Consider the following 18,822-nt stretch of genomic DNA (forward strand, 5'->3'; position numbering starts at 1 on the left):
ACATACCTATGGCTTTTCCATATAAGGAGAGAGTCTTCAATAGTACGTTTGTCTCTCATAGAGACCCATTATAAAAGATGAGAATGCCATCTACAAAGAGGAGGTGCGTGATAGTTAGTGTCGGGGTAATGAGAGATCTATAAAAGTCCCTGAGCATTTTCACCTTTGTCAAAAGACACCTTCTCTATTAAAAATTTATGGTTGACAAGTTTTTTATTCTAATCTTTACAATGATGACCAACAATTATATTTTGTTGTTATTATAACTCATACTTTTGTGATAATAAACAATTTTCTAATCTACTTTTGAAAAGAAAATGCAATTTATCATATTAAATTAAAAAGCAACTCTCTCTCTCTCTCTCTCTCTCTCTCTCTATATATATATATATATATATATATATTTGTATGTGTGTGTTATATTTCATATCGAAATATACATCATGCAAAGTATATTTGCATAAAGCTTCAAAAGATCAAGAAAGATTAATCTACACAAAACAAAAAGGTCCTCAATTCTACATTATCATTTTAACTCATAATATCATCATATTTCTAATGCTACTACCTCCAAGGCCTATCCCTCAAAGTACTCATGGATTTCCAAAAGTGCCTAACAATCATGAATGACAGATCAACTAGAGTGTTCAACTCTTTATATATGTGATGAGAATTGAACCATTCTCGTCTCTTGATTTCGCTTTCAATCTAAAAAAAATATGGAGCGAAAATTCCAGCCTTTCTATTTATCCAATCCACAAATAGTTATAGTCCTCCAAATGTGGAACTTTTTTGCGTCATAAAAATTTGCAATCTATACCAAAACCTACTAAACATAAAATTTAATTAAATTAAATCCTCCCCCCACACATATACATCTATAATTTTTTTTATTAAAAATAATATTATTAAATTTCACTTAAAATATATAATTTACTTTTACAATTTCAAAATTTACTATCACAATTTCAAACATATCATTTAAAAAGCATTTATTTTCAACCTTAATAAAACATATCATTTAAAAAACACTTATTTTTTACCTTCATAAAATATAATTTAAAAAGCACATATTTTTAATCTTAATAAATTCCAATAATATAAAGTTAATATTATTTATATATCATAAATTTTAATTTCATTTAATCTTGAATAAATTCTATATGTTATATAAACTTATTATTATTTACATTTAAAGATTCCATTAAATTAATAATAAAAAATGGAAATGTAATTTCAGTGTAGTTAAATGTGTTTGTTTTGTTTTTTATTTTTTTCATTAAAGAACTAATCTCATTTAAAAAATTTATGCGTACTTTGTAAAAATGAAAATTTCAGTCTATTAAATATATTAAATATTAATTTATATTTAATAAAATATATTTTTAATTTTTATATTTAAATATTAATTTATATTTAATAAAATATGTTTTTAATTTTTATATTTACCTATTAAGTTATATTTAATAAAATATATTTTTAATTTTTATAATATAATAGTTAAACAATTTTAAAATGAAAATTAATAAACAAGCCGAATGCAATCTCATGCCTCACGCAGTAAAGTAAAAGTGCAAACACAGTAAAAATGAAAATTTTGAAGTAATTATTGACAGTGTTATCGAGTTCACTCCCAGGTTATGGCAACCGGCAACAAATAACCTGCTATCATATAAAAAATTATTTAAACTACTCCAGAATACAGTGAGGAGGAAACAAATAAAAGCGTTTCCAAGGAAAGTGCGAATTCACTGGGGAAAACACGGGCAAAGTGTCTTTGAAAAGCACGAATCCATTGCACATTCATTCCTCTTGAACTCAGCGAAGACTTTCACATAAAAGTTAAAAGCAAAAACGCACCGTTCAAACATTTAAAAGCAATCTCATTCGAAAAATCAAAGATCCATCACCATTGCAGGGCTTGTATAGCTCTTGACTTATACCGAACATAAATGTTATAATAAGTTTGTATGGAACACAGTTCAGATTCGTTTTTTTTTTTACAGTTTAAGCTCTTTCAGCATTCTCCTGTTTTCTGAGTTTCAGGTCACCAATTGGTAATTTTGATGTTTTCTTAACTCAGGTGAAAATTTTATAGACAATTCCAGAAATCTGCACTACAGGGGCATTTATTGCACTATAGCAGGCTGGTTAGCTCTTGCACTGGGGATTGGTGGGTTCTCATTTTCGATGATTCAATGCCCCTATGGCAGGCTGGTTAGCTCTTGCCCGGGAGATTGTTGGGTTCCCATTCCGGATGATTCTTCGGAAACAACAGGGACTTTGAAAGCCTTGAGACTCTTCCACGCCCGTGTTTGTTGTTGGGTTCTCATTCCCAGTGATTCTATTTGGCTTTCACAGAATCACCTTGTGAGACAACTAGACACAGAGATAAGAAATACCCTTCGTTTCATGGAGAATACAGCCACTGTATTCCACCCGTCCATATCAGCTATAAAATCAATCCTTGGCAGGGCAAAGTTTTGCATCAACTCTCTGACTAATATGTTTATACCATTCCTCCGATGCTAATGCTTATTGAAGTAGAAACCAATAAACCCTAGCTTTCAACTATCCCTGGCTCTCGGATGAATCCGCTTGCTCAATGTGAATATCTCTTCTACCATCATCTGGACTCGGTGGAATGACCTTCTTGCCTTTGCTTAAGAGCCTTTTGAATGAACGGAGCCGAATGCTGGGGGATTTTAGCGATTGCCCATTTGGCGAAAACATCTGTTGGTCATCGCTGCAGAGTAGCCTGGGAGAAGAAAAACTGTCCATTCTTCGGGGTATATCAATGACGATTTTGTCGAGGGTTTTACGAGAAGTCGATGCCGCCCCTTGGTCGAAGACCACGGAGTTCGACATGGAAGAAACCCTGTTTTGGGTTGCCCAGAAAAGCATGTGGGTGGGATAAGTTGGAGACTGCAGAACCTCTTCATGTCTACACGAAGGGCAGAGGTCGGGTTCCATGGTAATCGATGCGTTGCCCTCTGAAACGGTGGGCAGAGACACCTGATGATTTGTTTCAGAGGCGCCCCCCGACGCTGCCTCCTCATTGCCTACTAGAACCACGACAGAATCGGCGGCCGTGTCGGGCAGGGCACTGGATCGACACAGCGGACAAGTCGAGTGCGATTGCAGCCACATGTCTATGCAATCGATGTGGAAACTGTGGTGGCATTTGGGGAGCTGTCTCGCCTTCTCGTTCTCCTCAAATTCGCACAAACAGACGGCGCATTCAAGCCCCTCTTCGTGACTCTCCGACTGATAGACGAACACGGGAATCGCTTCTATAGCCGACTTGCTGAGGCCGACTCTTTGGAGCCTCAGGGGATCCTGCTGTTCAACAAATTCAAGACGGCGGCGTCGGGAAGAACCCCTGCGCCCCAAGAAGTAGCGCGCGTAGATCAAGAAACCGAAAGCGAAGAAAACGATCGCGAACAGAAGTAGAATGGCGACAATCATGATTTTGCTGCCAATGGCCATCGCCGTTGAGTAATTAGCTGCATTATCCCCGTAATAGTTATCGTTCCCGTTGAAGTTATCGTAAGAATCCATGGCCGGCTGCGAACTGGACATTACAAGCGTTCTCGGTGATTGCTGTGATTCTGTAATGCTCGAGTCGACTCAGAGGCCGCCTTATATGCAAAAGAAAGGCGTCCGGCGTCAATAGGTTGAAAGGCAGAGTGAAATTCCAAGAAGGCGGCTGTGAGCCGCGTGCCCTAACCGCACCGCTGACCGCTGATCATGGTCTGTGTCTTCCTGGAAATCGAATTCGATTCTGACTATTCTGCCCATATTACGACACTACATTGCGAATCGCGATTCGTCGCAACTTCCAGCTGTGATGTTCGACGCGGCTACTACAACATTCAATTCGTATTTTTGAATTTATAAATTAATTTAAATTTATTTTACTTTCGGATTAATCAAATATATTTTTTCAATATGTAAATATAAAATTGAAGGAAAAATTACATTTTTAAAAATTTGAAACTCTCAACACTTTTTTTATTTTATATATATATATTTTTATTTTTATTTAACCAAATTAAAAAGTCACCTAACCTAAAAACACTGACTTTATTATTATTATAAAAAAGGAAAACACTTAAAAGGTTTAAATAACTAATTTTAAACTTATCATTAAAACAATTCTTTATAAATTTTAAACCAAACTAATTCAAAAATATTACCCAAAAAATTAAAACATCATGATTATATTGGTCAACTAAACGAAACTCCCATGTTACGTTCTCATGATGTTGACATTCTGATATTTTCTTATTGATATCCTTGACCGCACTCATGACGAAATATTAAATCCCACCATGGTACACGATTTGAACTAAATTTTGTGCTGAGTCACACACATGTGAACCTTCGGCTTAATATTAAATATCTCCGGTAAGCCTTGCATTGTTGGATGTAAATGTTGTATCCGGAATCAAGTTTCCATGTTTTTGTGGCGATCATTATTCCACCGAGTCAAAGTTTTATAGTCTTTTTATTTTTCTCATAGAGTTAGTTTTTAATTTTTTTCATAGAGAGTTGTTTTTAGTGTATTTTTGGACTTTTTAGTATCGGAATTTGGTAGATAAATTTGAGGTGAAATTATGATTTGTGTTATGTGAATTTGGTCAGCTGAAAAACCCCTAGGACACTTCGATTGTGCAAAAGTTAGTTATCAAGCTTGTGATTTCAATAAATTCCTGCCGGATTTTAGAGAAATTAAACCAGAAAAACCTTAGTCATCAAGCTTGTGATTTCAATAAATTCCTACGGGATTTTAGAGAAATTAAACCACAAAAACCCACCAGAAAAGCTTCCAAAAAATTGCACTAAAGACAACTCCGTTAATAATTTGGGTATAAATAAAAAAAATATTATTTTTATATAATTCTAGTTGTATTTAAAATAAATTTTAAGTAAATAAGTAATATAATATGAGTGTTTAGGTTTGGGTATGTTTTAAAATTGTTTTTGTTTCGCTAAGCGCTGATCTTCTTTGTACATAAGGAAACAAGATAATGACCCAAGATCATGCCAGGAGTGAAAGTCTAGTTGTCAACCTACGTTTGTTGTTAGCAGCTAGTGATGGTTTGTTGTTAGCAGCTAGTGATGGTTGTCCCACTATACCACTGAATTATGATAGGTTTTCCCATCGTTTAAAAAAAATATCAGCCTTATTTATCCTAAGTTAATGCAAATTATTAATTTAACATTATAAAAAAATTGATAGTACATAATTTTAGATTTATTTGTTTATCAATAAGTGGAGTTATTAGCAAAAATAATTGTGAAGACAAGAGAATGGAGAATGGATTTCACATCTTTTGGCCAAACTTTTAAGTTGTGGGGGGACATTTAAGCATTATGCTTAGTGGTGGGTAAACACTATTCACTCAACTACACATCATTGAATGTTGAGATAAGTGGTTTGTAGGCCATCAAATTTGAATAGACAACAGATTTGATGATCTATATGCCACCCATCACTGCATTCAATGCTACATAGCCAAGTGAATAGTATTCTTCCTAGCGGTGTTAAATAGGAACTCTTACTATTTATGGTGGAACTCACTCTCTTTGGATAAACATTTCTCACATTTGTGGATGGGCTTTTTAATCTTGGTGATAATTTCGTCTTCTGTAAATCAAAAAACTTCACAACTATTTAGGAACTTTCACTTTGTTTCATGACTATTTGAGAACTTTGAGAGGTAATATCACTTTGCATACTATTTAAATGGAACTCCCAAACTCACTCTCTTTGGATAAACATTTCTCACATGTGTGGATGGGCTTTTTAATCTTGGTGATAATTTCATCTTCTATAAATAAAAAACCTTCACAGCTATTTAGGAACTTTCACCTTGTTTCATGACTATTTGAGAACTTTGAGAGGTTATGTCACTTTGCATAATATTTAAATGGAACTCCCATTGTGTATGATGGAACTCACTTTCTTGTGTGGATAGATTTTTTAATGTTGGATAATTTCAACTTATGTAGATCAAAGAACTTTACAACTATTTAGAAACTTTCGATTCGTTTCACTATTTGAGAACTTTGAGAGGTAAGATCACTTTTCACAATATTTAAATGTTATCAAGACAAGAGGGAGGAACTTGTTACAAGTGTTTGAAGATGATATTGATCTGTAAATTATCATGGATATTCCACAAGACAGTTCGTCACAACAAATCTGATAATATTATATTAGAAGTTTGAAATTCTACTCTATTGCAGTTTCATTAAATTTCTATATCTGTAAATTTAACTGTAATTAGTGCATGCATGTGAATGGAAATGATGCAAAAAATACAGAACGAAAAAATAAAAGCTCACACACACATAAGAGACAAGATATGCTCTAGGAAACCCTTTCGGGAGAAAACCAAATGGAAAGGTGAAGTCATTATGCTCTCTTTCTCTGTTTGGAAATGTGGCTACATGTACAAAGAAGGATGGCTTGTGGCCCGGGGGCTGATATAGTGCAAAATTCCTCTTTGTGTTCTCTACCTCCTATCCCTCTTGGCTATTTTTGCTCAATTATGGAAGAAATGCATTCAAAAGAGTGAAGTGCCTCTTCCTCCTAGTGACTTGGTTATAACACAACCTGATAGTCTACTAGTGGTTAAGTTTGACTGCATCAACTCTTAACCAGAGTTACAATATATAATCTTATAGAGTCTTTTACATCACAATCACGTGACTAGCCCCTTTTTCCATGAATAATGGGTGCTGGTGCGACATCCTCTCAAACCATGGTGGTGAAACCAGGAAGGTCAACTTTTGAGTGGTATAACTTTTGCATATAGACTTTGATTGACATGCTTCTTGTGCCATTGGAAAGATTTATGTGTGCATAATAGCATTTAAAAGTTTAGATCTAAAACAACAAAGTTTTACCCCTAAAAAATGTTGTTTGATGTCTCAAAATGCTCCCAGAAGGTTTCAAACCCCATTTTGCTAAACTGGGTCTCGTTGGTAAAAACGGTCCCGTGAAATGATTCCTCCACATTTTCCACTATGAATGCATCGAGATGGATCCCAAACAATATAATGATCCAATAGGGATCACACCTCCTAATTTTGGGAGGATTTTGGTCCCCAAAGCTTCTACTGAATGGGGTGAGGAAAGGTTTCCTCCACCTTCTCTCTGATGTTCCATTTAGCTTTGCCTATAAGTTGTCCCTTCAATCCAATCTGCCAAAGGTCATGTTTCCCATGTCTTGTAGTTATGGACCTCTTCTGCAAAACTATATTTTTTTCAACTCTGCCTAAGCATATGGTGCCAAATCCTCCACAAAAGGTAGGACATGTTCCTCTTCCTGATCTAACACGGAAAGCTCATGGAGTTTTAAATTCTCTACATTCACCACTGAGTAAATGCACATATATGGTGGTGAATTAAGTCGATAGGCATTATCACCCACTTTTTCTAGTATCTCAAAGGGACCATGATACCTCAAGGCCTTGATTTTCTTACCAGGTCCCTACACAACCTCTCCTTATTTAGGTGTAGCCATACTCTATCTCCCGCCTTAAACAATTCCTTTGTTCCGTGTTGATCACATCTGGCCTTATACTTCTCCTGCGACTTCTGTAATGTTTCTTGTACCTGTAGATGGATCTACCTGATCTTCTTTATATTTTTTCATCCCTTAAAGCATGTCCTGTAAGATCTTCCCTCACTTCTCCTTGCTACCCATATGTAATATCCAAAGGTGAAGGGGGAAAATATTCAAAACAAATTTGAAATGGGGACTTTCATGTAGAAGTGTGGACTGTTGTATTGTAATAATGTTGTATATATATTGGATTTTCATCCCAGATTTTTGGATGCTTTTGGTTATATCCCCTTAGAAGTTGCACTAAAGTCCTACTGACTACTTTTTTCTACCCATCTGTATATGGATGGAATATTGTACATCTCTTCAAATTTGTGTCCATCTTCTCCCACAATGTAGTACATAATGCACTGATAAATCTTGTATCCTTATTTGAAATTATGCTCCTTGGTATCCCAAAGTGCACCCAGACCTATCCAATGAACAAGTTTGTTGCTTCTTTCTCATTGATGGTATTTTTATAGGGCATTAGAACACAAATCTTGTTGAACCTGTCAACTACCATGAACAAGTAGTCATGTCCCTTCCTGGTTGTTGGTAAACCGTAAACAAAGTCCATGGAAATTCTTTCCCAAGGACGAGTAGGTAAAGGTAAGGGATGATATAGACCTCGTTTCCTATTGCTAGGCTTGTTGTTACAACAAAATATGCATCCTCTTATGAACCTAGCTACCTTATCTTGCATCTTGGGCCAATACATATACCTCTGTAAGTTAACCACGGTCTTCCCTACACCAAATTGCCCTGTAACCTTGGAGGTATGAGCCTCTCTAATGAGCTATAATCACTAACCTTTAGGAACACATAGCTTAACCAACCTGCAGAGTAACCCATCCTAGAGATGGTAGACAACAATGTTGTTGCCATTGTGCACATGACTATGGCCATACAACTGCTGATACACCTCCTTGAAGTCCTCATCCTCTGAATATGCCTCTCTATATGCATCATGGGTGAATGGCTCCATGTGCATAAGATTCCCCAAAGTTGTGATCTTTGATGTGGGTGGCCTTGGAATCTTGTTGGCCGGCTTGTTTGTGATTTCCTACTTATACTTGATCACCAAATGACACTGCAGTAAAAACCCCATCTACTTGTAATGCCCCGTCTATTGTAGCTTACTCTATGCCTGCAAGTACTGTAACAATTGGTGATATGTGTGGATTATTATGTCCTTTTCCATCAGTTAATGCTTCCACTTCTTCATAGCTTGCACCACGGCATAAAGCTCCTTTTCATAGGTAGGGTAGTTTAGAATTGCCCCATGAAATACTTCAGAACGGTAGCATACAAGCCTTCCTCCCTGGATCAAGACAACTCTCATAGCATACCCCCTCACATCTATCTCCACTTCAAAGGGTTACTGAAAGTTTGGTAATGCCATAACTTGTGCTTGATTAATATTCTTCTTTAGCTCCTCGAAAGCCTTCTACTAACCTTTTCCCCACTAGAAATTCTTTCCACTTGTTGTTATGGCATGGAGTGGTGTTGCTACCACTGAAAATGAGGCTATGAATTTCCTTAGGTACTATGCTGCCCCAATGAAACTCTTGACCTCATAAACATTAGTAGGCACATATTATTTCATGATGGCCTTCATCTTGGATGGATTTATCTTCAATTTTCCCCCATCGATCACATACCCTAGATACACTAAAGGCTACTGCGCAAACTCTTACTTCTTAAGATTTTCTAGCAGCTGGTGCTCTAATGTTTTTAGGTCCTCCATCAAATGTCAAATGTGCTCCTCCCAAATATAGCTATATACCAGTATATCATCCAAATAGAAAATAACAAATGAATCTATAAAAGGGTGTATTACATCATTCATCAATCTCATAAACATAATTGGTGTATTACATATGCCAAATGGCATGACTAACCACTCATACAAACCTTGCCTAGTTTTGAAGGCGGTCTTCTAGATATCTTCTTCTTTGATTCAACCCTAGTGATATCCAAACTTCAAGTCCAACTTGGTGAAGTATTTTTCTTTTTGCAATTGATCCAACAGATCATATATTCTAGGTAGGGAGTATCTATTCTTGAAAGTGATTTTCTTCAACACCATGTAATCTCTACACATCCACCAAGTCCCATCCTTCTTTGGCACAATGATGATGGATGACCCACATCGTGATGTACTCTGTCGAATGACACCTTGTTCTAGAAATTGCTGCTACTATTTCTTCACCTTGCTTATTTCTATAACAAACTACATGTACAGCCCAATATTTAGAAATGGGGAGTCTGGAAATAGTTGGATCTCGTGCTCGACTTCTCTCTTAGGCGGTAACCCTTTAGTCTCTCGGAACACATCCATGTATGCCTATAATAACTCCAATTGTTGTTGATGTTTCTTAGTACACCCCTACAGGGATGTCGTGCCTCTTATTGACTCGCCTTCAAACTAAATTTCTCTTAAAAACACTAAAACATACTTCTTGCTAGAACTGATCAATTTCTCGGCTTGGTTGGCACTTACCAGTGAAATTTTCGATTTGCCTTTATGTGTGTTGATTATGAATGATTTTCCATCCTTGATGATCCGGTGTTGGTTCGGTCTCCTCATGAATATTGCATCTCACATGTACATGTATGGAATCCAAACACAACTTCAGGTACATTAAGGGGAACCACATATATATATACTTCATTAATAAAATCAACATTGATAAAAAATCTAATTTTGTGTTGTTTTGTTACCTTTAGCTCTACATCCTTATTTACCCATCCTAGTGGATATGGATTTAGATGATCAGGAACTTCCAGCCCCAACTTCTTGGCCAGCTCTGCTGCAATGAGATTTTCCTGTGGTCTTGAGTCAAATAAAGCATTAATCTTTGTCTTCTTGAGCAATATCTTTATATGGAAGAGTTTGGTCGTTTTTTCTCGTCTTGTTGCTGAAGGCTAGTCAGATTTACCTCCTTCTGCACTGACATACAAACAATCTTCTCATCCACGTCTAAGCTGCTTTCAATGATCTATAATTAAAAACTTGAAGATTTGAACAATTGTAAGTGAAATTTTATGTGTGTTTTGGGTAATGGATCAAGTTACTAAACACATAAACAATTGATTTTTAAACACAATTAATAGCCAAAACAGAGACAAAATACCATATCATAAACACATAACAACAAACATGATAAAGGAGTTCACCCCTCTCCTAGGCTACGTCTCCTGGTCTAGCTTCGAATGCAGAGCCTCTTTCATTAAGAGCTCAAATTTGTGTTTTTATGGCTTTAAAATGCTCATAATGCAATACAAATGTCTCCATTGGATCCAGAACTATCAAAGACTCCCATCTTGGTTCTTTCTACACCTCATTTGGCCAAAAATTGAGAAAGTTATGCATATTACAATTTTTTTTCCAAATTCCATAGCTAATCATCCTTCAATTCGACCCAAATCTGGCTTGAGTGCCCCAAACCTGGAATTAGTGTGTGAACCTGACCTACAATCCTGCCCGATGGGTGAAATTTTCGGGCTGTTAAACTGTCCATTAACCCTCTAGTTTCGAAAATCATGGTCTTATAGGGGCCACAGGCCTAGGTACCGGGGCTAATCACTAACCCCCGCCCATAAAACCCAGGCCATAGGCCCTAGGACTGGCCCTCGTTGTTAGCGCCTTCTCTTTAGCGCTAAGAACTACACTTGTGGTCATGTGAATGTGCATGCAACTGTGGTTTGGCCCCTTGTCGGAGCGCTTGCAACTGGTCCCCCTCTGCTCTTTGCCCACGGTTCTGTTAAGGTTCATGAGACCATGGGGCTAGTCCCCTTGGGCTGGCCCCCATTTAACTCGCCACAGTTCTCCGCGATGGTTTAGTATGGTGTTGGGACTGTGACCACAGGGCTGGGGATAAGCCTTGGCCCTTGGTCTTGCCCCTTGGTTCCGATGGCACGGGGACCACGGCTGGGGCTTAGCCCCGACCCCAACCTCCAACCATATTTGCACTTCATTTTAAATAAAAGTTGAAACCTTATGTTATCAAGAAACAATGTGTTGGCGCGTTGGTTGAGGCCTGTGGTACTTGATGCTTGGTCACGGGTTCGAATCTGGTGGGAAACTTAGCCCCTCAACAAAATTTTAACCTGTCACCAGAGGCCACATGGCAACCTCCAATTGGCCCGCCTGGCTCTCCCCCAATGGTCCACCCAATTACACAGTCAACCCAATTATATTAATAAAAAATTTGAATACATAACATTAAATTAAATTATGAGCCAATCAAATTTTGACTTTTTGGACCAATCAAGAGTGGCCAAGTAGCAACCTGCCACTGACCCAAAATGTACAGTTTCCTTGTCAATTCTGGAGGTTTTTGCCTGTTTGAGAATTCGATCAGAACATGATATCGGGAGCATACAATATCAGTTTTAGTGAACCGAGATGCATTGGATTTAGATCACCGAGATCTATCCAATCATATAGGTTTCGAGCTCTTTCGAATAGTTTGTATTTTGAGCACTAAATTGATGCTCTGGATCACTCCTCCCCATTAGAAGCTTTTGGACCTCCAAAAGCTCATTTTCAGTTAACAAATAGATGAAGGTACAATTCCCTCACCCTTCCAACTTCAATCCATTTGACTTTGTTTGTTTTTGTCTCTTTGAGCTCCTCATGAAGGTACTTCACTTTTGAAGTTTTTGTCTTTCTATGAAAGATAGGACCTTGTTGCAATTCTTCAAGATGTTTAGATGAGAAAACTTTTGTTAAAGAAATCTAAATATTCTCTCCTCGATATTCAATCAAAGGAGACTTATTCAATTTCAAGTTCACTTCACCTTGAACACTCTAGTCATAATGATGCTAGCATGTCTAGCCTTGCACTTGGCTTAACGCTTTACCAAATGTGATCACCATCACCATGCACTATCCCTCTTCAATGCCAAAACATTATGAAACCCACAAGAAGATATTTTAGAACTGATGTCCTCTTTGTCAAATAACTTTTTCTTCTTGATCTTTGCATTCTTTAACACTGGCATCTTGTTCATACCAATGTTCAACAATGATGCACTTTGTTGCAAATGAACTTCATGTTTTTTTCCTCTTTTAGGAGGAAACACGTTAGACTCATAAAACGTCTTATCACATGGATTAGTGACCTCAATGAAATTATATTTCAAACTTGATTCATATCCTTGAAATACTTCAGATTCGTCAACATCTTATGTTTAATCATCAATAATGTAAAAAACTTACTAGCATTTAAAAACCTCTTCATTTGTCTAGCATTCACAAGAGATCAATTCAACTTCTTGCTATGTCTCTAACAATTTACGCAATCCAATCTTTAAACAAGTGATACTTTTTCTCATGTCGATGAAAGATGGATTTTCTGACATACAAGTATGGGCTTCCCAAAACAATCCCACAAATGTCAAGTGGTACGACGTCAGCTCTACCTCATTAATAAAATTTGCAGTGATGGAATATATAAGTATGCATTTTATTGTCACTTGCAACTTGGAATTGTCACATACCCAACCCAAAGGATAATGTTTAGGATGAGGAATGGTTTCCAAATTTAGTTTCTTGACAATGCCTTTTGAAATGAGGTTTTCTAGTGAACCACTCTCAAACAAAGCATCTACCTTGTTATGTTTTTTGATGATTCTAATATGGAACAACTCTATTATTTCTCTTTCATTTTTAGTTTCAGTGGGTTTGATAGAAGAACTATTACTTGCAATTGAATCCTTACCTTTCAATCCCATGGCTATGATTTTTGTTTCATCTCTGGAATCAGATCCTAGATCTTGTTGTGTAGTTACAACAATCTTTTCTTTCTCCTTGTTGTTAAACTTGTTGGGTCTCATCTTAGGATGAAGTTTCCAACAATGGTCTTCATCATGGCCTTCTTTAGAACAGTGTTTACATGTGAGATTTTCTCCTTATTTCTTGACTGAAGCATTCTTCTTATCTTTGCCTTTAAACTTCCCTTTTCCTTTTTCTCCAGACTTGAATGACTTATCATTAGTTTCTTCATAAAAAAATTTCCCTCTTGCCTCTAAATGAGTTTCCTGTACACAAACTTCATCTAGTTTTGTATGGTTAAACATGAGAATGGTGTGTCTCAAGTAATTATGTAATCCTCCAATGTATTTGAGCAAAGTATCTTGAGAGGACAAATCTATACCCAAAATCAAAGCTCTTTTTCTGAATTCGTGAGTATAACTTTGCACATTTTGACCTTTAGCTTGCCTAAATTCTTTCCAATCCATGATAGCTTTTTTCATGCATTATAATGGATAAAACTATCGTCTTATTGCAACAACAAAATCATTCTAATAGGATAAAATATTACCATGTTTCTTCGTGCCCTCTTTAGTTTTGGATTCCCACCAAATTAGTGTTGCACCTTCCAATCTAAGAGAAGCAAGTTGAATCTTGGTCTCATCATCTTTGATCCTTTGTCACCTACAATACACTTCAATCTGACTAATCCAATTATCTAATTTCTCAGCATCTACCTCTCCATCATACATAGGCAATTCAAACCTAATACCAAGCTTTAACAAAGGAGTTTTACCATGTCCTTTTGGAGAATTTAGAGGTGTTTGTGAAAGGGTAGAAGAAGTAGAAGATGAGGATGAGGACGGAGGTGAAGGTGGTGGTTTGTCACCATCCCCTCCATTCCCTTTTGGAGGCTTGTCTCCTTTTTCTCCATATCCTTTTGGAGGTTTTGAGCTCTCTCCAGATAATCTTTGATTCCTCTCTTGATAAAGAACCTTAACCATTTCAGACATCTCAAAGAATGATTTTCTGAAAGTTCTTTCATCTTCAGACATCCCTTCAAGACCTTCTTCATGTGCCATGACTATTGAAGCTTGAGGTGTGTTTTTTCTCCTTGAAACAATTTGAGATCTTGGCTCCACAAGTTCTCCTTTTCCTATTTTAATCTTCAACCTTGTAAGCATCCAAAAAACAATTGCAAACAAAATCAAACCTTCACAATAACTTGATGCTCTAATACCAAAATGATTTGTCATTGAAAACTTGAAGATTTGAACAAATTGCAAGTGAAATTTTATGTGTGTTTTGGGTAATGGATCAAGTTACTAAACACATAAACAAGTGATTTTTAAACACAATTAATAGCCAAAATAGAGACAAAATACCATATCAGAAACACATAAAAACAAACATGATAAATGAGTTCACCCCTCTCTTAGGTTACATCTATTGGTCTAGATTCCAATGTAGGGCCTCTTTTATTAAGTGCTCAAATTTATGTTTTCATAGCTTTACAATGCTTAGAATGCAATACAAATGTCTCCAATGGATCTAGAACTGTCAAAACCCCCATCTAGGTTCTTTTTGCACCTCATTTGACCAAATATTAAGAAAGTTATGTTTGTTACAAGCTTTTCCCAATTCCATAGCTAACCATTCTACAATTCAACCCAAATATGGCTTGAGTGCCCCAAACCTGGAATAGGTGTGCAAACCTGCCCTACAATCCCGCCCGACGGGTAAAATTATCGGATAGTTAAACTGTTCATTAACCGCCCAGTTTTGAAAGTCACGGTCTTATGGAGGCCACATGCCGAGGGGTTGGGCTAACCACCTACCCTCGTTGGCCATGCCCCCAACACCTGGCGCTTGGTCATATCATGCCCATAAAACCCGAGCCTGTTGCCAACTAGCACTGAGGGCTTATCTCTGATGCACTTGGTCATGTGAACGCACATGTGACTATTGTCTGGCCCCTTGTCGAAGTGCTTGCAACTGGCCCCCCTCTGCTCTCCGCCCACGGTTCTATTGAGGTTCATGTGACCACGGGGCTGGTCCCTTGGGGTTGGCCCCCATTTAACTTACCACGGTTCTTCGTGATGGTTTAGTATGGTGCTGGGACTGTGACCATGGGGTTGGGGCTAAGCCCTAGCCCTTGGTCCTGCCCCTTGGTTTTGAGGGCACGGGGACCAGGGCTGGGGCTTAGCCCTGGCCCCAACCTCCAAACGTATTTGCACTTCATTTTAAATAAAAATTGAAACCTTATGTTATGAAGAAACAATGTGTTGGCACATTGGTTGAGGCCTGTGGTGCTTGATGCTTGGTCGCGGATTCGAATTCCGTGGGCAGCTTGGCCCCTCAACAAAATTTTGACCTATCACCACAGGCCATGTGGTAGCCTCCAATTGGACCACATGGCTCTCCCCTATTGGTCCACCCAATTGCACAGTTATCCCAATTATATTAATAAATAATTCGAATCCACAACATTAAATTAAATTATGAGCCAATCAAATTTCGATTTTTTGGACTAATCAGGAGTGGCCAAGTGACAACATGCTACTGGCCCAAAATGTACAGTCACCCTATCAATTCTGCAAATTTTTTCCTGTTTGAGAATTCAACCAAAACATGATATCAAGAGCATATGATAACCGTTTTGAGTGAAACGAGTTGCGTTGGATTCAGATCACCGAGATCTATCCAATCGTACAAGTTTCGATATCTTTCGAACGCTTTGAATTTGGATGAGCTGGATTTATACAGGAATGCAATCAAGTACAAAAATAACCATAAATACAGAGATGGAGCGGAAATAATACTTCATTTCATTAATGCAAAATACTAAAATATGCTTACAAACAGAAATGGAAATAAACCAGCTAGGGCGATGATAGCTTATCTTTGAGAAGAGATGTGGTGGCTACATTCCTCTGAACTGTGTTACAATGAGGCTCGAAGGCCTATTTATTGTTGAGAAACAATGGAAAACCCTAAACATTCAAAAACCTAACCTTAGGAGATGAAATGCCAATCTGTGGGCCCTGTTTGGGTAAATTGGTACATCAACTTCTTGGGGTCGTAACTTTGGCATACGATCTTCGTTTGACGTGCACCATAGCTCATTAGAAAGATCTATCCAAGGACTACAAATTTGGGAAGAGCAACATCAATCCATGGACCCATGTTGATCCCATTTTTCCAAAAATGTCATTTAGTGCCTCAAAATGGCTCTGGAAGTTCAGGACCCAAAAAAATGCTAAAAATAATAAAGTGTGCTGCAATTAAGGAAACTGAAAAACTGAAAGAGACAATTGTGGGGGTCCAAGTGGAATTGGTGGGTGGCCACCAACATCCACATGGATCATTCCTCCCCCCTTAGGGGGCAATGGTCCCCATTGTGTTGAGTTCCTCCATGAGATGAGGAAACTTTTGCTGAACTTGGCCCTTGGTGCGCTGTTTTGCAACCTCTGATGTGTCCAGTAATAGTGGGAAGCATGGTTGAGGGCAGTCCACATTGAACACTCAGTGTAAGCAAAGGAATGGGAGAATGTTGTGCTCCAAAGCATTGTTTCCCATAGCCTTGTGTTGAAGCCCCGAAAATCAGGTCGACAACAAGGGGGATACCCGCCCTGTCCGGACCTTGGTTGGCAGCTCCTTATCCGTTTGGTATAGCGGGTCCGATTGGGGATAATGGGACCAGTTTCCCAATCTAAGGGTGTGTGTGTGTGTAGAGTTGGATGATGTTGATCTAAGAGTTCTAATCTAAGCTACTTTAATCTAGTTCTATGCTATTGTAATCCAATGAAAATAGCACATCTAATCTATGCTAACCCGGGATGTATTTCTTCTATTATGCGATCTAAAGAGATTTCAAATAATAACTGGTAATAAAGATCATTCAACTATCATAAGAATGGAAATCAATTAAGATGAACCACTTTGCATAAAAAGTTAGGCAGAACAATTGTGAACATCATATCGCATAATAAGTTATTCATATATCAAACATAAATAAATGGCTCCACCGTACAAAAGTGCCAAATGGTAACTCAAACATTCATGCAATAACATATAAACAACTAAAAACTGTATATCACTTTAAGAATATAAGCAGAAATGGTCAAGAGATAAAAGTACCATTTATGACTGGTCCTACTCATAAGCTTGAAGCAACAATGATTTATCTCTCCTTGTTCTAATATCTACTAAGAGTACAGAAGTGCAACATCAGTAGCAGATATCAAATGCAAACATTAATAAACCTTGATCCATTCATTCATCAAAACCTCCTCTGAGGGTGCAAAAGTGCATGTTCTGAGGACAAGTTTTTAACAAATTTCTGGACCCTTCTCTAAATGCATGAGAAGGGTTTAAATACTGCTAACTAAATAACTTCATTACATAAATTTCGGATACGGTTTAAATGACCGCCCTTTATCTACGCAAACTTATTTCTAAAAATTAAATCTTTCTGCATTTGCTCCTTAATGTTGCGAGTATGCAACATTTGCCTGGGAAGAATCGGCTGGTTGTTTTCTGCTTTTGCTTGGGCTATGCAAATAGAAATGTCAAGCGCTGGCACCACTTTTTAGTAAATTAGAAGATGGTTTTGGGGATCATCTTCTGGCTGGGCGAATTTACGGCGTATATACTTGGTAACAACCCAAATTTCTCTCAAATTGCTTCTGCTTTTGCTATCTCGGTTTCCAGACTCGTGGATGACTAAGCAAGTTAGGGACTTTGCTTTCTGAACAATTTTCTTAGCGATGCGTGATTAGCGCTAGGCGCTAATCGCGCATCAAAAACCGCCTCCGTTCTTTGATCCGGGCCTTTCTGGTGTGTTTTCCGTCTTTAGCGCTTTTTCCTTTACTGGGCATAAGCTTCAAAATTTTGTAAACATGCTGCTTTTGTGAGCTTTTGACCTTGAGTGTCGAATCGCCTATTGATATCAGCATCTGTTCAGTAATACTATGCAATCTGCGTTTCTGTTGCATGCGGTATCCGTTTATGAGGACATCTCTTCTTTGTTCTCCGAGCATTGACGCTTTCATTTTTTTTTCCTTAGATGTTTCCTGCACATTGCTTCATGTTGTTTCTTGTTTTTCATTCCTGCAGTTTACGTAAAGGAAAAGAGTAATGATAATAAATTTTGACATGAAAGCTCTAAGCTCTACGAATGTATAAAATCATGACACCCACAGTGAACTGACTCTTCGAAAAACACAAAACTGTCCTTCATGAATACTTTCGCGTACATTCATTAATTTCCTTTAAGGTGCGCGCCCAATTTTTGGTTTAGGGACAACTTTTCTTGAATGTTGAGCCGAGGAAAATTTGTGATGGGTGATTTCTACGACTCACATCGCAGCATCGCGGATCGCATTATCAAGATGTGTCATCGCAGAGTTTCCTGATCAGTTTAGCGCAGAATCGCGT

The 18,822-nt window shown here is 37.6% G+C and overlaps 1 protein-coding gene across 1 annotated transcript; it reads right to left on the bottom strand.

Moving 5' to 3' along the window:
• Positions 1–1,687: 1,687 nt before the first annotated feature.
• Positions 1,688–3,605, bottom strand: LOC149175085 (RING-H2 finger protein ATL2-like). The gene has a single exon (XM_089422759.1). It carries the CDS (start codon positions 3,580–3,582, stop codon positions 2,572–2,574), a length of 1,011 nt encoding a protein of 336 aa, XP_089278885.1. The 5' UTR covers positions 3,583–3,605; the 3' UTR covers positions 1,688–2,571.
• Between the last annotated feature and the right edge of the window lie 15,217 nt (positions 3,606–18,822).

Source organism: Pinus tabuliformis, chromosome 4_1, assembly GCF_031772625.1.
Source record: "Pinus tabuliformis cultivar Carrire ecotype Pingquan chromosome 4_1, CPIR1, whole genome shotgun sequence".
Classification (NCBI taxonomy): Eukaryota; Viridiplantae; Streptophyta; class Pinopsida; order Pinales; family Pinaceae; genus Pinus; species Pinus tabuliformis.

Coding starts and splice junctions, on each gene's coding strand:
- LOC149175085 (XM_089422759.1), bottom strand. CDS start 3,582: ATGTCCAGTTCGCAGCCGGCCATGGATTCTTACGATAACTTCAACGGG.